The following is a 23,513-nucleotide window of genomic DNA, read 5'->3' as shown; positions in this document are numbered from 1 at the left end:
CCCCTCTTCTTAGAAGGATACCAGCCATATTGGATTAGGTCTAACCCTAATGTCCTCTTTTTAACTTAATTACCTCCTTAAAGATCCTCTCTCCAAATACAGCCAAATTCTGAGGTACAAATCAGCCCATAACTTAACTTCCTTTATATGAAAATAAGGTTCATGGAACTTCATTTTTTTGCCTTTGACACCAAGGAACCTCAGAGCTAAATGTTTCAGTGGGTTATAGCAATTATTCATAGCCTGTTTTCTGGTACAAATTTCAAATTCAATTTTTCTCACCAGTTCAATCATTCATTTATTCTCTCATCCAATAAATATTTATTGTACAGATTATCTAAGCCAGATGCTGTAAGTACTATATGCTGAGAATTCAAAGAATAATAAGAGTTTTTAGCTTAAAGGGGCTTGACAACTCCCAGGGTGTAGACAAGCAAACCAACCATGAGTGTACATCATGACACACATACACAAGTATAGACATATCAATGCCTATATATGTAGAAAAAGAGACAGAAGTGAGCCTTAGGAGTGTGTACGACAGATAAGGCTGGAGAAAGTAGTGAATAAGGGTCTCAGGCAGAGCTCCTGGAAAGAATCAGCAATGATAGGGCTGGATGGGATAGGTCTCACAATGGAGACTGAGTCTCTGGCCAAAACACTATTTCTGTCTCTGATTCATTAATTAAGCCTTACCGAAGAATTACCATGTCACATTACCCAGTAGGCCAGGCTCACAAATTTTATTCTACTATTTAAAAAAAGAGATTAGCAAAAATAGGGTGGCAGGGTGTAAGTTGAACACAAGTCCTTTTGCAGAAACAAGATAAATGCATTGCTCACACTCCCCAGATGGATCTATATTTACAGCATAATATTCAAGGCGCTCTTCATGAATCTGAATTATCAGTAACAACTTAAATGATGATTAGCATATTTGGCTTAAGAAGATAGGCAAATATACATATATATTTATATCTATATCTATGTGTGTGTGTATATATATATATATATATATATATATAGAGAGAGAGAGAGAGAGAGAGAGAGAGAGAGTACATTTCAGAAATATTTTTTGGTAATACTAAAGGCAATATTAAAATATTTAAGAATATAAAGATCCATCCCTCCCCCCCAAGCTACCTGAAAAGTTCTACCATTCAAAATAATGGTACCTTCAAGAGTTCAAAATAACTAAGAACAATTTGGGGGTGCCTGGGTGGCTCAGTTGGTTAAACATCCAACTCTTGATTTTAGCTCAGGTCATGATCTCAGGGTTAGGAGTCGAGCCCCGTGTTGGGCCCTTCACTGCACATGGAGCCTGTTTAAAGATTCTCTCTCTCTCCCTCTTCCCCTCCACACCCCTACTCACACAATCTCTCTCTCTTCAAAAAAAAAATTGATGATGTTAGTCATTGCCATTGATTATGTGGCATAGTTTTGCCATATACATCTCTAATCCTCAAAACCTTACAAGAACTCCTCTGCGAAGGTTCTATTATCCCCATTTAAAATGTGAGAAACTGAGTCTCTGAGAGGTCAGTTCACTTCTCCCTGAGGTCCTACTCTAGGAAAAGGACTGTGGGATGCTGAAGCCTCATTTCTTTCTGCAGTCTCACTTAGGGGAACCAGGAGAATCCACAGCTCAGACAGTGCTCACTTGTCAGGCAAAAGCCACCTGTACAGCAAAACGCTTCAAGACATAATACGTAGAGTCCAATTATGATGACACAAATTAAGGACACAAATTTAGAAAGGAAACCATCTGAAAATGGACACTGATAAAAAATAATTAGGTCGGGCAATAATGAAGATCAAATAATGTTATTTAAAAGAATCCTCAAAGTCAGATTTAAAAGCTAAAATATAAAGGAGGGCCTGTTATATGGAGGGGAATAAGTGACCAGGTCTACAGAACCCTCAACATCACAAGAGACATGGGTGGATTTAAGTTGCAGGCCTCCTGTGAAGGGCAGAAGTGTCCTGAACATTCCTGAAGGGAGAGGTAGAGGCGTGAAGAGGATACAGTACAGGCACTAGGTCTCTGAGGCACCACGCGCTCTTCCTTGCTCGTCCAATGATCTGTCAAACCCAGTAGTGGGAAGGTGGAGTTGAAAGGGACTCTGGTGTCAGAAATGGGCTCATGAGACATCAAACAGGAGGCTCCTAAGGAGGAGGTGAGGAGAAATGGATATCCCAGTAGTGACGAAAGGACAAAGTGAAAAGAGTGCTGGGCTGGGAGGGGTCAAGCCAATGCCCCCCAAACCAGGACCTTCTGCACTGGCTTCCTTAGATGGTAAATCAAAGGGAAAATAATACCTAATCTCCAAGATTCTCTATAAAGATAATGTGATACCAAATATGAGATGTGATGAGACACCTAATGTGTGCCCTGCACATAATTAGTGTTCCCAACATGCTAATGGAATGCTGGTTAAATCTGGATATGACCAACACTTTGTAGGATAAAAAACATAAAGCATACATGGGATACTATTATAACGGTGGCTCTATTTAGCAGCCAAAATTCCTGTTTTGAACAATTCTGCAAAAGAAAAAAAAAGGAGTTTGCAAAATTCTAAAAATCATAACAAATCATAACAAATCTTACATTTAAAAAAAGCTCTGAACATGATAAATGAAAAGTATGCAAATATTCATTTTTTAAGTCAAAATGCACTTTCCAATAAATAAATACATAAAATGATCAGTTATTATGTTAAGGTATCATAATTGATAGCTCATCTGTTTCATCTGCTAGTAAATGTCAATATTTTATATACAGAATTGTTTATAAAACATTATATACAGCACTTCATGCAAATCAGAGGTCCAGGAATATGTTTTTACCTTTTAAAAATGTTTTAAATTTAAAAATAGCGATTTATGAACACATCATAATGGGGAAAAAAATACAAATGATATATAGGGTAAAGGTGAAAGCTTCCATTTGCATTAATCCTATAATGATAGTAAATTGTGATGGAAATGCTACCTTTACGTTAACCTAGAGTGACCGTCAGCCAGACCCAGTGCTGTGCACATCTTTGCAATACTCACTGATTGGTTTAGGACCAATGAACCACCAGCTTCCATGCCACCACTGGTGATGATAATGATGATAATGCCACTCCTGTAGACTTATATAAAGCCTCAGTTACAGAGTACTTTCACATACAATCCTATCTAATTTTTAATGTGGGGCAGGGTGAATAGGTTTGAAGCCAGATCCAGGTGAAGGTAAACAGAAGCAGAAAATGCTAGACTCCCAAGGATCCAACACTTTCAGTGGACTGGGTGGGCCTGCCTCTCAACCAGTAGTGTGATAAAGTTGTTTTAAGGTTATTACTCAAATATTTATTTTTATTATTTTTTTCAAATACTTATATAACATAGTGGTAATGTAAAATTTTAAGGTCATGATTATGCATTGATAGGCTATACCTGATGACCTTAGAGGTACATAATGGATAAACTGAGGCACAGAGAAGTCTCAGTTTATGACACGGATGCGTGGGATGCTGTGACCGCTAATGCTCAATGCCCCTCAGTACTAATCTGGAGGGCAGAGGGCAGATTCCACCAACACCACGTGTGCCCCCAGCTCTGTCCTCGTTGTGCTCGGGCACTAAGCTCTGCAGCCATGGTGATAATGCAGAACCTCTTCCACTATCTGCCTTCTATAAAAGCAAGCTGACCAGCCCCACTGAGAACTCCTTCTGCAGGACTACTTCATTCATTTGTGCCAGGAGAGAATTTCAAGGTCTTTTCTCTGGTGTGGGCCCACCTCCTGGTCACCACTGGAGCCTGTAGGATATGGTCCCTTGTTGCAATGAAAGAGGAGTTTGCACATGGTGGGTGGCAGACTGAATGCTTCAGTCCACTCGAGGCATTCATGCAGCCATGAAGGACAGAAGAGGGAGGATGGAGAAAAAGGAGAGTCACGAAACAGTCTTGTCTTCAGAGCCCTATTTCCTGCTACTTTTTGTTGGACTTGTCTAAGAACCACTGTTCATGCCACCATGGCAATGCCTCCACACTCCAGGACTATGAGCATACCTGCTTTCCTGACTCATCACCGGGCCTCATCCAGGCAGTTTACCTGCCTTGCATCAGCTCATCCTCCACATCTCAGTTGAGCTGTCACCTTGCCAAGGAAGCCTCCCTGACCTCCTGCGTCCCAACCTCGGGCTTCCTGTGTCCCACAGCGCCTGACCCCATCCAGACCATAACCTACATCACATACAGCTGAATTAGTTGGCCAGCAGTTAAACTGCTTGCAGACAGGAGCTGAGTCTTTTTGCCACTGTACACCTGATGGCGCATAACCCTTCACTAAATACATTTGGGGTAATGAGCAGGAAACGAACTTCATTTGTATTTGGTGGCCAAAACCTAATTGCTGATATCAATTAAATCTGGAAAGCCAAGCAGTAGAAGTAAAGAATTGTTTCTGGTATGAGACCTTTGTAAATATTTCTTCAGTGTCTAAATATGAGCCTGCACAGCAATCTTCATTCTCCCATTTCCACACCTACATGGAGCAAAGCTTTAAAGTTTTTAAACTTTACTTAAAATTTTGAAAGTTAAAAAGACTGAAGTTTGTCAGTGAATTTGATTAAATAATTAACAACGCTAAATATGAATTGTTTTTTATACAGTCATATATGCCACTTAGAGAACTTTAAATATGAAGAATATAAACAATTTTTCATGCAATATTTAGTTACTTCCAAGTTTCTGCTCTACCTGGGCTGTTTTTTAGATATCAAGCCTGTGGGTTTGTGTCTCTGATAAATCCAAAGTTCCTAGGTTCCCTGTGGCTCCACCAATCATGGAATCAATGATATTCACATCTTCCCAAACTATGTAGATATTTTTCTGTGACTTTCCTTTCCATACTGACAGGCGGGGAAGGGCTGCAGGGAGCTGGAACTTCCCCAGACCTGTGACAGGGAAGTTTCTCAGAGAAAACCCGCATTTCCCAGGCCCCCATCAACCCACATACTTCATCTTGGGGTGAGAGCTAGTACTGGTGGCTGAGGTAGGGCTGGGTACAGGGCACAGTGAGCTGAGGTTCAGTCCCACTGGAGCACATGAAGGTACAGGAAAGACCAGGAAACCAAAGAGAGTGTTGGGAAGGAGGAAGCCATAGAATCTGAGATCCTCAGAGCCAGTCGGGAGACCCCAGTAGTACACCCTAACTGGGCAGGGCAGCTATTTCCCTGTAGGTGCCACCAACACACCCCATGACCAGGATGGGGCCAGGCATCTGAGCCATGGCCAGAGGGGCCTTCCACTTCCACCTGCCTCCTTGCTACTAGGAAATTCCTTCTAGACTACAGAAGTCCTGGAAGGGAGGAGTGGGAAGGGAGACTGGTACATGGACAGGAAAAAAAAATGCCCTAAAGACTGAGTTTTTGGATTAGCTGGATGCTTGCTCCCACAGCAGCTTCTTCAAACCTGGAAAGGCTGACTCCGCTCACTTGGCATTTCTCAGACCTCTCTACCCAGTCAGTAGGAGTAAGGACTCCAGAGCAATGTGCAGTCAGTTACAAGGTGACAGGACCTTTTCTTCACACATCTGACCAACTTCAACCCACTGTGTCATCAGGCATCTTGTAGAAAAATGTAGTTAATAAATTGTAAAAACAAATATAAAACTGCATTTTTTTTTTGTAAGTGAGGTTGTCTAGAAGAAATCACAACATTGCCTGACGGAAGATAAATCCAACAATGGAGAAACTTTACACTAACTTGACAGCACCCCTCTGCCTACACCAACTGAAGCCACCTTCCTCCAAAGTCTAGCCCAGGTGTCCTCTCTTCTAAGGAGCCTTCTCCAGCTTCTTTGTCTGAAATGCCCCACTTTAACCTGTAGATCTAGGTTCCTATCTGGCGGTAAGTCTTATCTCCCGTGTGATCTTTTGCTCTGAATTCTTTGCTCTGCCTCTCCCACAGTCATGCTCATAAAGGTGTAATGAATAAGTGAATGAACATTAGTAAGTTATCTCTTAGTAAAATAATGGGAGCCTTCATATTTTAAGCCCCTTGATGATAATGTCATTTGCTCCAAGAATAAAGTCTCTCTTCAAGTCGAGATTCTTTTTAAGAATCTGAGTGTTTAACATATAAAGCCATCATAAATTAATAAAAATTCAGATCTTTTCCAACCTTGGTGAGAAAAAAAGGCAACCTAACCAAGTTAGCCCTTGTGAGGTCTGTGCATCCTGGAAACCAAGATCAATGTACACGAATTTCTAATGTGGTTGGAAGAGTAATAAGACAATGGCAATCCTGTTAGTAGCAATGAAGGATACTTGCTATCCAAATGGCATTTTTTTCCCACGTTCATAGGCTACCATGCAGTGATATATCCACAACCTAGGAATGTAAACTTCAGGATAAGACCTGATTTATTCTGTTAGGTAATGTGACCACAAAGCAGGTTTCAAGATCCATGCTTCTGGAACATTCACAGTGATGCTGGAACGTACCCGTGGGGTTTCTGATTGGGTCCTCCGAGCCACCATTAGTAACAGCTGCTGTTGAAGTGCACTGACTGCTGGGTCTCCAGAAGAAGGATCCTGACTCTCAGAAGTGGTGGTACTGGAGGAGCTTATCTGTATCTCTCTGGGGAGAGACAAAAGAAACCTCTGGTTACATGGAAGTATGGAAGTTGTCTGTTCATTACACACGAACACAAGGAAACTAGGGATCCCCGATGCAGGTAGTGGCTAAGTCTTTATGACTGTTACAACCTTATGTATGCAGTTAAGGGATGGAATTTTGTAATTTGCAATACTATCCTCATGCAGAAGGGCAATCATCCTGCTCACATTCAAGTTACTCAGGCTGTCCAGAGTTGGTGTGCATGGGGGTAGGTAGATAGATGCCTGGTGTCCTAGAGATGAAGACCTTAATTTTGCACATAGTTAGTGGGTGGGTAGGTGGAAGCAATAGTTTCTAGCTTCATATTTTGTGAAAACAATAAATAGTGGTCTGGACAATTCCAAAGACAGCAATTGGAAGAAACTATCTACCATCTCTGCTGCCCCCCGCCCATCCCCCAACTCGCTCCGCATCCCCTCCTCGCCCCCACCCCCATCCAAAGCCAAGAAAGTACACACAAGGTGCAAGAAATGCCTTAGGTAATTGGAAAAGAGGCCATTATTAAATTAGTTGTAATCTATATTTATATAGTTTTATTGTCTTTAATCACGCATAGGTTGACAGGACGTAAATTAATAAAACTCTTCCAGAAATCTCAAGCCTGGCATCTTTCCTTTGGCTCAGAAAGCAAAAACTAGGACACATTTCTCCATCTGCTTTTCTAGCAGGGTGCCAACAACCTTGAGGGGGCAATACCGACTACCTATCCTACAGTCATTTTATTCAGTCATCCAGAACTATGGCTTTAGAAGAGACGAGGAGCCTCCCTAGTCCCGGGGGTCAATCCTAGTCATTTTATACCATCACTCTAATCCTATAGACCCTGTGCCAGTGCCTGGCTTTGGGAAAGGAGAACATATCCTAAGAGGCCACTGTGGAGCAAAGGAGAGACGGCTGAGGACATTAGGGAGCTCATGTACAAGTTTTTCTGTTTCTTAAAAAGTAACAAAAGTAAGACACTGTCTTACTCCTGGCCTTTAGATGCTGTGTGAGTAAAAAACATCAGAGCTGGGGCAGCCACATTGTCACCATGAGAAACAAGGCTGAGGAGAGCACAGCTGAGAGAAGAAAAGAAACTCATTTCCTGGGATGTTTGGGTGGCTCAGCGGTTGAACGCCTGCCTTCAGCCCAGGGTGTGATCCTGAAGTCCCTGGATTGAGTCTCACATCTGGCTCCCAGCATGGAGCCTGCTTCTCCCTCTGCCTCTGTCTCTTTCTCTCTGTAGCTCTCATGAATAAATAAATAAATTCTAAAAAAACAAACAAACAAAAAAAAAAAAACAAGAAAAAGAAACTCGTTTCCTGATGACAACATTGAGTGTCTGAATTAACCAACCTTGCACTGATTATATTTTTGGACTTCCTGACCACTAACCCACTGTGATTTTGGGGTCTTATAGAACTTGCAGCCCAAACTGCCTCAAGAATGCAGATGCTACACTAATGTAATGCCTTTCTGATTTCTAGCCTCATATTTAATTATAAAGTCTCTGACAGGTTTTTGGATCTTTCTTTTTCCTTACCCTCTACTACTGTATTCACCACCATGTAAATACTTATTTCATTGGAACAGTGTTTAAAAGAGTTCCACTGTACACACACTGTACACACACACACACACACACACACACACAGACGTGTGTGTGTGCATGCATACATATTCCTGTACATTTTTCAGACATAATTCATGTCTGAATTCATTCAGACTACTTGATGGTACACTTATGTCTCTGTAAAGAACCACTCAAGAAATATCATATGGTAAAGTCAGGATTTAAGAAGCAAATCAAGAAGTGCATGGAGTTTGCAAACTTAAAAGTCCCATCCTTCCATTATTTGGATGATTGTTCACAAACAATGCTTTGCCTGTGGTAGTAGTGCAACATCTTTTGTTAACAGAGGAAAAAAACTGTTAAATTTATAAAGGCAATGCTCATTCAAATTTTTTTGCTTTGTATAGAAACCACTGCATACTAAAATTCTTTTGTTCAGTAGCGAAATAAAATAGGGTCGTAAGTGCCTTGCTTGTACAAATTCAGGAGAATCTAAATTCTAGCAAGTGCCAGAACTTCACTAAAACCAAAAGATTAATGTGATATTGCCATCGATAATGTAAATGATGACTATAAATAGGCAGGAATGGGATAGAAATGTGTGCTTCTGTGCGAAATCCCAGAAAGCGAATAGCACCCTCTATTGCCAGCTGAAATAAACTAAGACCTGGCTTTTGTATAAGGTCTAACAGATAGGTGTTAGAGCAAGCCTCCCTCTGCTGGTACTTCCTGCCAGGAAATATGATACAAAAGAAGTGTTAACACACCTCAGCTTAATATCTGCATGTTATTTAGCATGTCTCTGATAGTAAAGTAATAATAACAATAAATAACTTTAGTTTCTTAATTGAAGCCATTTTAAAAGCCCATGTAAAAATCTAGGGTTTGGTTTTCTTTTTAAAATCTTTTGGATAAGTCCTAGAAGTAAACAGAACAAGGCTTGAATTATTGCTCTGCGGATTACTATCTGTGACTATAAGCATTTGTTGTCCTACCTCAACTCTCACCTGTAAAACAGGGAAGATACCTCCTGTGTAGAGGTTGTGAGAATTAAATCAGACTAGTATTAAACCATCAAATGGTATCTCCCATATAGTAGACACTTAATAGCCACACCTTACTGTTTCTTTTCCTTCTGTTGATTTAGAACCTGACTTTATTTCCATATTAAATAGCAACATGATCCCTATGCTTTTCATACACATAACATTAATTCTTAATTGTCTCTATTAACATGAATGGGGAGAGAGTGTCTTGCCCTCTACTCGCACCTAACCCTATTTTATAAAAAGAGATCCAAACAGTTTATTAAGTTCCCTCTTCATTAACCTTTTTTATGAAAGTTGAGTATTCTAAGCAGAGCATGATGATGTTACTAGCTTTGTCCTAGGTTTACGATTGGTACATCCTCATCAGAAAGCTTGCCCTGGCATTTATAGATGGGCTTCCTCTCTGGCCGGCAGAGGATGATTAAATGTTAGGCAGAACTGCTCACCTGGAAGAGATTTCTCCCCTCACTTAGATGCTGTTCTCTGGAGTCCTGGTGTCCTGGTTGTAATCCGCCTGCACCAGCTTGCCCACTCAAGAACCAAAGAGGTGACGATGTCACAAAAAAATCACGCAGTGGGCAGGAGTCTTCCTACCAACTCTTAAAGAATGCCTGTCCGTCTTCTATTTACAGGTCTTCCCAGACTACCTGCTGCTTGTTTTTCAGCCGTGCCTTGTGGGCTTCACAATGACCTAGAAAGTTTCTGTAGCACCTGCATGGTGCAGGAAGTTGGGTGTCTGACTCTCAGTTTTGGCTCAGGTTGTGTTCTTGGGGTCATAGGGTCAAGCCCCCGGGGGGGCTCCACACTCAGCCTGGAGTCTGCTGGAGATTCTTTCCCTTTCCTTCTGCCCCTCCCTCTCATTCTCTCTCTCTCTTTCAAATAAACCTTTAAAAAATAAAAATAAAACAAATACATAAAAAATAAAAAGTCTCTGTTTTACTAACTTAAGGCCAGAGATTTCCCTTCACATTAATAAATATAATGTGAAAGAGCTGAGTTTTAAGAGAAAGTGACTCTCTAAAACGTAATATTCCAACCCTGTAGTAAAACTACATTCTGAACTACTGTTGAACAATACTTGCATATCTGGTCTTGATTACCTGCTGTCTGGTTAATGTCTGGTAAGCTACTGTGGTTCAGGGTGATGGCATCAATAAATTGATTTAAACTAGATTGAGCTCAGAGCAATAGCAGAAACAGTGGCTCATGATAGAAGCTACCAAAGAAGCAGCCACTAGAAGGAGATAAAGATGGGCCAGGAGCTAGAAGCTAGTCTGGGCCAGAATGGTGACTCTTCTACCGGCTGAGCTGAGCCTCAGATTGATGGTGTCAGCATTCCACCATACCGTAGTCCCCAGTTTTCATTCATCTAGGTTTCTACAAGTAACAATCAAAATACATGTGCTTCTTCTATATTTTCCCATTAATGTAGGGAAAAAAATCCTGAAATTCTTTATCTTTCCCAGATCCCAAAAACTATGGCCCACCATCTAGAGAAGGAGGACTTCTCTTTCTGTCGATCCTTCTTGTTTTTCAGGCTTACTCAGGGGACATAGGAACAAGCCACCCAGAAGAACAGCTTAAAAATAGAAGTCACAGCAAGAAACGTGTTCAATATTTGGATATTTAAATACAGTAACATTGTTTTGAAAACTATAGGCTTTATTATTGAATTTTAACATGGATTCTAGACTTAAAGTTTGCAAAGAACTCTCCTTTCACTGGAGGGTAAAATTCACCTGCGCAGTTGAGCAAAAGGAGGGAGGCAGACAGGGCCTTGAGCATGGGGTCTGCTGCCACCGTGTGGTAGTCAGGGCTGTGACCACCAAAACAGAAGCACACTGTGCGGCCCGCCTTCTTCCCAGGAATTCAGAGATGGTGCCTCAGAACAAAGGTCTTATTTATTTATTTATTTATTTATTTATTTATTTATTTGAGACACAGAGAGAGAGAGGCAGAGACATAGGCAGAGGGAAAGGCAGGCTCCTCAAGGGAGCCCGATGTGGGACTCCATCCCTGGACCCGGGATCATGCTCTGAGCCGAAGGCAGATGCTCAACCGCTGAGCCACACAGGTGTCCCAAACAGAAGTCTTTCTAGAAGCAAATTCATGAATCTTCCATCTTTATGACTCAGTGCCTGGATGAAAACTTAATCTCTGGGGATCCCTGGGTGGCTCAGCGGTTTAGCGCCTGCCTTTGGCCCAGGGCGTGATCCTAGAGACCCGGGATCGAATCCCACATCGGGCTCCCTGCATGGAGCCTGCTTCTCCCTCTGCCTGTGTCTCTGCCTCTCTCTCTCTCTCTCTCTCTCTGTGTGTGTGTGTGACTATCATGAATAAATAAATAAAATCTTTAAAAAGAAAAGAAAAGAAAACTTCATCTCTCTCTCATGAGTCCAAGAAAATGAAATAAGGACCAGAGTGGAAGGATCAGAAGAGTAATAACTAAAAAACAAAAGACAAAGGGCATAGAAATTTGGAATAGCAGAAACTCTTCAGAGGCAAACCTCTGGATGCTCCTATGCTCCTTTCAGACTACTTCTATTTCTGTGTGATCAAAAGCGCTCAGATCCCCCCAAAAGTTTTTTAATTTAAAGTAGTACACATATAACTCTCCTTTTCAAGTTAACATATTAACGTAGCTATATGCAGACTCTGAAATATTTATAACCAGACTTCACATTTTCATTAAACTTGAATGGGACACAGAACTGAGTGTATCCAATATTGGGAGAACATACATTTTTCTCCACATTTTGAAGACCTAATTGACTAACTTCAATACCCTATACTCTAGCTCCACTAGTCCAAACAAGGGACCACTATTTCTTTTGACTAATGGGGGGAAATAAGAGCTCTAAAAAAGATAATTATTTTTTGCAACTTTCTGTTACTTGACTTTTTTGGAGACCAGGTACATATCACTGTGGCTTGCAATGGCTTTCCTGAGAGTTGATCTCAAAGAGTAAGAGAAGTTTTAACAAGATAAAGGTCAAGAAAGGCTAGTAATATCAACAAAAGAGTAAGAATTCTGAAGAGGCAACAAAGGGTAAGTGCAAGGCTTCAATTCCCCTTTAGAGCATAGTACTCAATGGGTTTAGAGACTCAGCAGTGTCCAAAAATAAATGTTGTTTATAACCAGAACAATATCCGCCTTGATATATACTACAATGATTCATAAGCAAATAAAAGCCAAAAATAAGTGAATCCAGATAAATCAGTACACTATTACCCAACCTACTCTACTTTTTCAATTAAAAACTAGTTTAAGTATAAAAATCCTCCAATAAAAATCCTATAAACTAGTATGCTCCAGGTTGGCTCAGTCGGTTAAGCATCAGACAATTGGCTTAGGCTCAGGTCATGATTTTAGGGTCATGGGATGGAGCCCAGCACTCCTCAAGGATTTGGTTTGTCCTTCTTCTTCTCCCTCTGCTCCTCCCCCCTGCTTCTGCACACATGTGCTCTCTCTGAAATAAATAAAATCTAAACTACTATTCTCCAGAATCAGTCTTCCATTCAGTAGGCTACCATGTCTACTTTTTGAATAACAGATGCTCAAAATGAATGTAAATACCTTGTCTTTCCATCAGATTTCACTGGAGAGCAAACAAGATGCCTTTTGTATGCATTTTCATTAGATTGTTTATGACACTGGAAAAGCCAGATTAGTACTGAAGTGTGGTGATATAGCTTTCTCAGAAGAAAGCTCTGTGATGTTACTTGGAAGAATTTATAGACAAAAGAACCATAAATCTTTGCTGAACGAAGGAAAAAAGCTATTAAGCTTTAATTGTAAGACCTACAGAGGAAAGAAACAAAAGTCCAGTCTGTAATGAAGCTTTTAGACACAAGATGCACTTCAACTTCCCAAGCAGATAGCCTATGCCAACTTTGATTTTCTGGGCAAACTAGTGACTACACATTTCTAGATAGAGTAGCTCATTTTAGGCTCTGAGCCCCTGAGTCAGGCCTAGGTACTGGGTAGTGAATTTATCCTCTAAAAGTTTTTTTAAATAGCAATTACAAATGCTGTTCTAGGGGAAACAGAACTATGTTAGAGAGTGTTACCAAAGGTACCTGCTTTATGGACAGTTATGTGCAACTGGAAAATGTTGCTTATATTTCTTTGGCAGTGAATAAGAAATGCACGGGTTCCCACAATGACAGTGACAGCAAAGAGGGAGATTTGTTTCCTGTCCTGGTTTCCTCCAGGAATCCCCAAAGAGACATGGAAGTTACATTGCAAACAATTCCCTATTCATGCTTGGGAGTCAAGGATATAAAACTGTCACATGGTAACTGGACTTAACAATGGCAAAAAGGAATGGCTTGCTTGCCAATAATAAGAATCAGTGGTTTAATGGCCTAGTTGGAGGCAATCCCAGCCACTGAAGTTGCCTTACAGAGAAAAAGCTGCCTCTCCAATATCTTGCATGGCTGAATGGCTTAGCACCAGCCCTAACCAGGAATCCTTCCAAGTTCAAAATCAAAATTTATATTTATTGTAGTGGGAGAACTCAACATTTAACGGCATGAAAATCTAGGGATACAATATTAAACAACCTGCTCTAAATTTACAACAGAGGCCAAAAGATTGGAATACAACAGGTTGACAGAATGCAGACTACTTAACCACTTAAAATCTCATAAAGTAACTCAAAAAAGCACAAGAGGGAAGGCTTCTACCTAGGTCAAGTCAGGATGCTTTGCTCTACAAGGCCATTAGGGACCTTGAGCCCCTGGTCTACTGCTTCTGGTTACAGGTAATAACAACAATGTCCTTCCTTATAGTAGGCACCGTCCTAAGTACTATAGATATCGATGATTAGCAAACTAATACCTAAGATGGCTAAACAAGCTGCTCAATGTCAACCAAAAAGTTTATATGAGTGTAGGAACCTAAATCTGGATCAGCCTATGGCTGACACTCATATGCTACGGGATACTATGGATCCTGAGGTATCATCACAGCCTCCTTCCATGTGGACTGAGAAAGCCTTCCTCCTTAGGATTGAGTGGTATACAAAGCGGGAAAATCTAATCTCAGTTGCAATCTCTGATTTCTACGTAGAGTGGGTTTAAACAGAGTCATTCTACAGGTTTGGGGGTTTTGGGGGTTTTTAGTTTCAGTTTTGGGGGTCTGGGGGTCCATTTTCCCACTTACAAAAAGAAGATAACATTCTGTATTCAAATGACCAGGCAAACTGCTAGTGCTTCTGGCTCTTTCATTCCAAGCATCGCAAGGTGAGGGAGTTATTTGCTGAAGTTATCTTTATAATCCCAGGTTCATTGGATTGTTTCTGTCTACAAATAGGTCAAATTGCTCATGCTGCAAATGGAACAAAGTGTGAACTTCCCAACCAGGCTTCATGGCCCCTGTGGCCCGATTCCGCTCATCCTATCCAGCTTCTCAACTGCTCTCCCTAAAGGCCCAGCTGGTCTGTGCACTGTCCAGAACTCCAGCTGTGCTATCTGTGTCATTTCCTAGGATTCAATTTGATTCAATTCAATATATACCAAACATCTACCTACAGAGAGCTAAGTGAGGGCTCTACAGGCACATTTTTCTCCAGACAAGAACAGTCTAGGAGAGATGGGAGTCCTAAACAAATAAATGTGATAAGCCCTTCTCTGATGGGAACATGGAAAAGTCATTTTATTTTCACAGTAGGGATTGATAAGATAAAGAAGTAGAAGGAGACAGATTGTAATTTGTGCTTTGAGAGATGATTACTCCAAAAGGTAGAGCTGAATGGAAAAGGGCATTCAAAGCAAAGAAGAGCAGGTGCTTAGAAGGGAAGAGCTGAAGGTTGACTAATGTAGGAGGGATGGAGGGACAGGGTAAAGCAGCAGTCTGGAGGAGCGAGCTCACCGCAGACCTGCCCAGACAGTGGGGACCATGTGCACTGGGGACCACATAAGGGCATCTCCATATGGCATGTGTTTGCAGGAAGGGCTGCTCCACAGGAGGATACAGGGTACAGGTGAAGGCCTGGGCTTCAGAGTAGGAGTGGACAACCAGTGGTCCACAGGCCACAGCCAACCACACACATCATCAGTTTAATTTTTAAAAAAATTAAAACTGATAACATTAAACAAAACAGAATTTTACAAATAAATGTAGATTTTGGATCCTTGCAGAAAATACTGGAAAATCCGGTGGCCAGGCTTACTGTTCTGGAGAAGCAGCAGCCCTCTGCAGACAGGATAAATGCCCTCCAGTGGACTGGAGTAGCCACCACTCCTACCATCTGACACTGACCAGCTTCTCCTGTCTATACTACCTTCCTGGAAGCCAATGAGCTCTGAGGTCATAGGCCCCTCCCCTGGGGAGGGGGGGAGTAGCAGGGAGGGAGATTCAAGTGTCCAGAGGCCACTTATGAGCTACTGACATTCAGCATGTTTCTTAGACAGACTTACTTCCTTTTCTGTGAAATGGAGTGAATATCACCCATCTCCCCTCTGTCATGCAGGTGAAATTAGATAATTCATGACTTAGCACTTCACACATAATACATATTTAACAAATGGAGGCTGCCACTACCAGAGTTATTATAGGGAAATACTTCCTTTGGGGCCAGGAACCGCCATAATATAGCTTCCCATAGAAAGACCAGAGGTGTGTTGGGACACAGGTGTAAGGCATGAGGGACCTTACCTGACCCTTCTAAGTGGCAAAACCCTCACTTGCAGGCTTGCACTTTATCAGCTGCCTTCTGCTCTGTTGTCACTCTTTCCATTAGAGATAGAGAGGAAGCTCTCCCCATGCACACCCCTCACATAGTGGTATGATAATGCAGGGATTAAAATGTTTCAGTTGAACCAGCCTGCTTGTTTTTATCCTATCTACAGTAGTTTTTCCTTCATACAACCAGTTCAAAGATACCCAAATCATCATTACATCATGAACTTCCACAAAACCCAAGGCTTATTATGAATCCAAATAAATCAGCCTCCCATGATGAGTGGCATAGCTTTCATTGTCCCTAAATCCGGGGAGGACTCTGAGACTGTTGGAATATTCATCATAAGTGCGTCAGACAACAGTTTAGATCCAGAAGAACACCTCTGACTCTGTACAGCACTGAGCCATTTTTCCTGAGCATGAGTTAAACAGATGGCAGTCCCTTAACTGTTTTCCCAGAACTACCAAGGGAACTGCTTCAATGCTATAATTTTGGTAAGTGAAGTGACTTGAGTTTTGTTCTCATGCATTAAACAGGAAGCACTATACATCTCCTATGCCCAAATGAGCCATTGAATTGCCACAACACCCCATAACAAAGTCCCCTCTAAATGACTAACTTATTTCAAAGCATAGACAGTATAGAGAACATGGTCTCAATAGTCTGTACGTGTGATAGCAAACATGTATATTAGTTCATTTTATCTGTGAATCACGACAAGGAGAAGATAGGCATGGCTATGTGGCATGCTTTCCTAGAGCTCTTAAAACAAATGCCCTGGCAAATTACCTTTGGGAGAGGACAAGCGGTCTAAGACAGCACTTGGCATGTGAGATGGCGGGCCAAGAGCTCTCCATTGGCATGTTCACACAAAGAAATGTTAATGTGACCAGGGACATTAGATAAAGCTTTTCTTGAAGGGAAAGCTGCTTTTACAAAACCTAATCATTATTCTCTTTAAAGAAGTCAGTAATTAATCTAATTGAACCATTTTACCAGAAAGAGAGTCCTCAGGGGTCATCTGTTGATTTTTGCTGCCCCTCATCCATCCATCCAAAGTTCCCTCTGAAGAGCCACTCCCAAACTGTCTCTGGGGGAACTTATAATTCCAGCTCTGCAGATGAACGGAGAGCTAAGTAAATCAAGTACTTGCTTTGGTGATTGGGTTCAGGGAACATGGCACAGTCAGAACCAATCAGACTCAATAAGACTTATATTGGGGTTTTTATGGGAGAAGCATGCTGTCCTCGCTGGACTTGAATGAGAAGGGTTACTATAGGCATCTCCCCACCCCAGAGTGGGGTGTTTGAGAGTGGTGTCAAAACACAGGAATGGGAGGGTGAGGGAGAAGGAGAAACCACATCCCTGAAATCATCTACAGGGTTTCTTAGTTAGATGAAACAAAATTCCCAGAGTGGTGCAGCCTCTTTGACACGGATTCTCTCCTGTGCAGCAGGAAGTGGGTCTAACTGTGGCACGTAGATGAAAAGGCAGAGCTCAGGAAGGACTGACCCAAGATTCCCTACATGGCTTCGCAGGGGCGCTCAGCACAAACTTGTTTAGCAGCCCCAGCAGTACTGTGCAGCCAGTCTCACCTGGCAGAAAGCTCTTGCCCTCCTTGTAAATGCCCTACAGCAAACTGAAGCCCAGGCAGCTCTAGAAATGGAGGGCAGGTCACAAAAGACCTCTAATCTCGGGAAGAAATGCAGGGGAAATGAAAGAAACAAGACTTTGGGAAAATTTAATAAAGAGAGAGCACTTGAGGGGAGAACAGGAGTGAAAGGGTCCCTCTAAAAGTGGCATGGCCTAGGAAGGTGGGGCCCACTGGAAACAATACAGACATTTGCTCTGATTCTGATTTGCACACTGTACATTTTTAATTTTTTAAGCCTCTGGGTATGTGACCTTATGCTACCAGGCATTCCCGGCAAACACAACAAAAGTATTTACCAAAGGGGAAAGTAAAGCACATTTATCCAGGAAAATCAAAATAAGGAAATCTCATAATTTCATTTTGGGAGAAGATACGGGGCTTATAATTGTTCCATATTTAGTTTAAGAACACTACAGCTTGCAATAGAGGACTGCAGAATACTGTGACAGCTCTCAAAGCTGTGTTCACACAGAATTAAACATTTGGTCTAAGAAAGCTGCCATCCTAGATCCCTAAATCCATCAAGTCATTGTAGGTAAATGTCCCAGCGGCTGGGGCTGAGATGCGGACAGCAAACCTCCCTCTCCTCTTGGGAGACTGGATGTTTCTTGGCTGCAGAAGAAGAATTTTGTTTTCTGTCTATTTTTATTAGAAGAGTGGAAGACGTGGAAGCAATGGAGAGCATGCCCATTTCCCCATCAGAGTGGCTCTGGACACAGCAGACTGCTTCAGGGTCGGGGTCCAGTTGGGATGGTGTGGCCTGGGAGAGCCACCACCTACAGCACCCATCAGATCTGCCAGGATGGCCAACATCAGCTCCTTCTGCAGCAGTGACAACAGTGACAGAACACCTATGGCTAGCACACAACAAAATTCCACCTAGAGACCAGACTGCAAGGACAAAGACTAACTTTCTTCTAGGCCTTCCTTGAATTTCCTGGGCATAGCCTTTAAGGAAACTTTGACCTTGGGAAGGAGCACTAAACCACAGGATCTGGAATTAAGGTTCCTATAACTCCCTTTGAACTCTCCAGAGACGAAGTCTAAGGCATTCCAATCACACCACAAAAGACTCCCATAAGTCTTCAAGTATACATACAATTCTAACAAAATGTACATGAAAAATGTACTTAGAGCAAGCAACTGAAGTGTGTCCACATGGATTATCCTCAAAGCATCTTGAAGTCCAGGGGCACCTGGGTGGCTCAGCATCTGACTCTTTTGGGATCAGGTCATGATCTCAGGGTCACAAGATTGAGTGCCACCCAACCCCCCACTCATCCAGGAGTCCGCTTGAGATTCTACTCCTCTGCCCTTCCCCCTGCTCACACATGTGTGTACACGCACACATGTGCTCTCCTTCTCTCTAAAATAAATAATAAAAAAAGAGAATCTTGAAGTCCAGAAAAAATAATGAATTCAGTCCACCATTAGTAAGATTTACAGCTTGCTTAATGATGCCATCAATCCAGGTATGTTCCAAATATACAAGCTAATTTAATATCAGCTTAACAGAATTTAGAAAGTTATTCAATACATTCTGAAGGAAGGAAAATAGAACAAATGTTTCCATTACCTATCTACAAAAACGCCTGCCTTCACTATCATGGATGAGAACTATATTTCCGGTCCTTTCCTCAAAACGAATTTAAGAACATGTTCTGGAGCTGCATCACTATTTTATCTGAAGGGAGCACTATTGTCTGCATAGGATTCCTATTTGTATTTACATGTTTATATTCATTTTTGGATGCAGCTATTATAAAACAGTTCGGTTTATTTTTTATTCTTCTTCTACATTAGATTTTCTTTTCCTCTCAAGAAAAACCCACATGCTTTGACACCTACAAATGGATTAACACATTCATTCTACACCAGGATCCTCACTTCATTTACAGTCAGAGTAATTTACATGTCCCCCAGCAATGCGACAGCTCCCAAACCTGAAACCAGACCTCCACTTACCGAGCATGAGAGAAACTGTCATAATTTGATGGTTGATGCTGTAAAGGGCCTTCTTTCTGATTTCCGGACTTTAAATAACAAGATCTAATTTCCCCTAGAAAATCATGAGATGTCAGCACAAAATATTAGAAAATTATTGATCCATGATCATTTCAGCTTATTTTTTTTAAGTTAGAGAGAACTCATTTTGGGCTGTTTTAATAATAATCAGTGGTAATCTAGATCCCTTCTTTATATTTTTCCAAAGAAGTGTAACTTAACTAAGAATATCTTCTTGATCTACCTCTCTAAAAATATGCTTAGATGACTTTGCCTCAGTTACCTATTACTTAATTGCTTTTCATCAATTAATTTGCACCATCTCTTAATTCATTTTTATATACATTTGACCCTTGGACAACTTGGAGGTCAGAGGCAATGACCACCCACATAGTTGAAAACCCATATATAACTTTTGACTCTCCCAAAACTTAACTACTAACACGCTACTGCACGCTAGTTGACCAGAAGCCTTACCCATCACATAAAGTCAATCAGCACATAGTTTGAATGTTACATGTTTTATATATTGAATTTTTCATGTTTTATATATTGTATTCTTATAATAAAGTAATCCAGAGAAAAGAAAACATTATTAAGAAAGTCATAAGGGGGATCCCTGGGTGGCACAGCGGTTTGGCGCCTGCCTTTGGCCCAGGGCGCGATCCTGGAGACCCGGGATCGAATCCCACATCGGGCTCCCGGTGTATGGAGCCTGCTTCTCCCTCTGCCTATGTCTCTGCCTCTCTCTCTCTGTGTGTGTGACTATCATAAATAAATAAAAATAAAAATAAAAAATAAAAAAAATAAAAATTCCTTAAAAAAAAAAGAAAGTCATAAGGAAAAGAAAATACATTAACAGTACTGCACTGTATTTACCCAAGAAAACCCCATGTATAAGTGGACCTGCCACAGTTGAAACCCCTGTTGTTCAAGGGTCAGCTGTATTCTCTTCAATTCATTGTTTTGCATGTTTTCAGCATGTGTCAGTATAATCTGAGTATGCCGTAACTGAGTGTTTTTTGTATCATGTGCAAAGAAAAAGGCTTGATAATCAAGCATGTGGTTTTGATCGGGGAAGCACACGAGACTATCCCCACCTTGGAATTCGCAGATGAGCAGTGGCACCGCACGCTGACTGGCGTGTCAGCCTGCTAATGAGGAAAAGCAAGAGATGGAATTAATTTACAGAGTTAAATTAGCCTGCTAAAGAGGTTCAGGGTATTGAGGTGTGAAAATCAGTTCACTTTGTAAATGTAAATGGTCTCTTCCCAGAAGAGGTTTTAGGAGTACCTTCTTCAGGTGACACAGGGGCATAATTAACCATGTCGGTTACAAGCAGCTGGAATGTGAGCTGAAGGACTGAACCTCAATTTAAGGCTCCTCCCACCAAGAGACACATTAACAAGACAAACACAGCCCCCCCCCACCACCACCAGGCTCTGATATAAATGCTAGTGTTGTTCTTCATAATGCAAAAGACTGTTTTGTATGTCTGCAGATGCAAAAGCATATCAAACCATAAACTACTGATCTATACAAAGGGTGGCCATATAATTCAGTATCCAAACTAGAATCCTTTTGAAAGTAAAACAATGAACATTAATTGATCTATAAGGGATTTAAGCCAAAGACTTATCTTCAAAAGACAAGGACCTATATCCCTTATCTATAGAACTTTGAACTTGCCAATTAATTCCTTCTTTCTTCCCTTTCTTTCTTTTTTCTGTCTCCCTTCCTCCCTTCTCTTTCTTTCTTTTTCTACTTTAAATCCTTTTTATAACAAGGCACCAAAAATATATATCAAGGTCAGATTTTCAACAAGAAAATATTTACTGGGTCCCAAGAAATATTTACTAGGTCCTAGGCATTGCTTTCCTAAAGTTCAGTTGTAAGGGGAACAATATCATTAATCAAATTATAAGTCAATGAATAATCAGAAGCTATAGTAATATCAAAGAAGAAAATGGACAGGGTGTTCAGAGAGCAAAAAGCTTAAGAATCTGATTAAGTCTGGGAAGTCTATGAAAGATTTTCCTGGAGAGCTATCTTTAGAATTAAAGTAGGCACAGAGACATGCAAAGGCTGTGAGGCAGAAGGGAGCACCCTCTGCTCTAAGAACATTATTTGTGAGCCATCATAAGCCTAAGTCTTCCTGTTCCAAAGTCTAGTACTGAGGCTAAGAGACCACAAGGGTATGAGAAAGCCTCCAACTTTATCCCTTCTTCCTCATTAGTGAAGAGCTCTAAAGACTTACCGTGTTCATCAATGAAGACATGCATAGCATCCACAGACATCTCATCTTGCACAGATGTTTCAGGCCCACTGATGACTTGCAAGACAGAACTATCTTGCTGGGAAGTTACCCTGTAGATAATTTGTCTTTGTCTATTGCCCTGGAAACTTAACATATATAGAAGTTTCAAAAACTATTAGGAACTCCTCCTTATCCCTAACAAATCATTAAAAGAAGCAGCTACTAAAATGAAGCTGCTTCACACTTTGCAGCAATATGAAGCTAAGTTAAGTAAGTTATGCTCACAGGGTCGTAATCTTGGCAGGCTCAGTGAGCACGGGGCTGGTACTAGTGTGATCTTGACTTTGCATGTCCGGTTTTCCATGCTTGGAATTGTGTCCATTAGGCTTTTCACTTTCTTGGATTTCCTCCTTTTTCTCATGGGAGCAGTTATCTGAAAAACATTGCTTTGTGTGTTAGCATAATGTTAAAAAAGAAAGTAATGTGAAAGCACTTGGAAATAAATTACCAAAACTGAAACAAGAATAGATAGAAAAATCAACATAGCTCCAATGAATTTAGAATGTGTTTAAGTAAATTTTAATTTTGCTAAGTATGAAAGTACCTAAATATATTTAAAAAAACCTAAGTGCATATATATTGGAGACTAGTTATTTAGACATCTATGGAAACTATCTACTGTATGTGCAGATGCTGGGATTCCCTTAAAATAACTCCAGTGACCACTTAGCTGGTTGAAAATCACCCATTTAGATTACTTGGGGCTAAAAGGTTCTCAATGCATAAATAGACAGCATCAGATGAAAAATAAATTTCATAAATAAATCTGCCTAGTTTAGAGCAAAGTGCCATCCACTACTTTAAAATCTTATCAATCATTCCTTCTCACTCATCTCCATGTCTGGATTTTCAAGGTAGAGGCAGAGTCAGTCCCTTCATAAAATAGACACTCATTAGGCATAGTTGACTTGGCACTGTATACTTGGCCCTGTGGAAGACACAGTAGGACACTACACCTACTACTTGTCCTGAGAACATTTTAAGGTGAATAAGAATGCCAAAATTAGTAGGTACAGATTGGTCATTGGAGTTTTTACAATCCTCCTTAAATCACTGGTCAAAATAAGAGGCTTAGCTTACACTATTATGCACAATGGAATCCACCCCTAAGGGGCAGCCCTTTGTTGTCTGAGTATATACCCCAATAGCCACTTTTAGGGTTACAATGATCACTCTATTCTCAAGACCAAAGATACCAAGAGTTATCTTCTGAATAAATTGTCTCAAGAACAGAAGTGAGTGGTTTGAACCTACAGGCCCTTTCAAGACATGCTGTTCGGGAAGCCCACCAAGATCTGTCTGGGCCCTCAAAAAGTAAAATTATGTTAGTTTCCCCGGGGTATAAATCACATCATTATGTATATAACAAAGTTTTCATCCTCAGACTTCAAGAGAAACATTGCTGGCTTCTATGTGAGTCCTAAAGATAAATATTCCCAGCACATCTGTGAAACTACCATTAGAATTTCTTTGATACAAAAATGTTTGCCTTTCATTTGACAGCTTGTCAAGATAGAAGTTTTCACAGTTTTCAAAAAACACATTTGTGAGAAAGTGCTATCATAACAAGTAGCTT

At 40.9% G+C, this 23,513-nt stretch overlaps 1 protein-coding gene across 4 annotated transcripts in view; it reads right to left on the bottom strand.

The window, feature by feature from the left end:
- The window catches only part of PCNX2 (pecanex 2), a 290,657-nt gene that overhangs the window by 217,569 nt on the left and 49,575 nt on the right, over positions 1-23,513 (bottom strand). For all 4 annotated transcript variants that reach the window (XM_072755955.1, XM_072755958.1, XM_072755956.1 and 1 more), the window contains exons 6-9: positions 22,163-22,310; positions 21,878-22,023; positions 19,582-19,675; positions 6,498-6,633 (exon numbers count right to left, since the gene is read on the bottom strand). In XM_072755955.1, coding sequence (XP_072612056.1) covers positions 6,498-6,633; positions 19,582-19,675; positions 21,878-22,023; positions 22,163-22,310 — 524 coding nt within the window. The remainder of the gene's footprint in view (positions 1-6,497; positions 6,634-19,581; positions 19,676-21,877; positions 22,024-22,162; positions 22,311-23,513) is intronic.

The sequence above is a fragment of the Vulpes vulpes genome, chromosome 4, assembly GCF_048418805.1.
Source record: "Vulpes vulpes isolate BD-2025 chromosome 4, VulVul3, whole genome shotgun sequence".
In the NCBI taxonomy this organism is placed as follows: domain Eukaryota; kingdom Metazoa; phylum Chordata; class Mammalia; order Carnivora; family Canidae; genus Vulpes; species Vulpes vulpes.
Note: the sequence above shows the minus strand (reverse complement) of the source record. Positions and strands in the feature narration are given on the sequence as shown.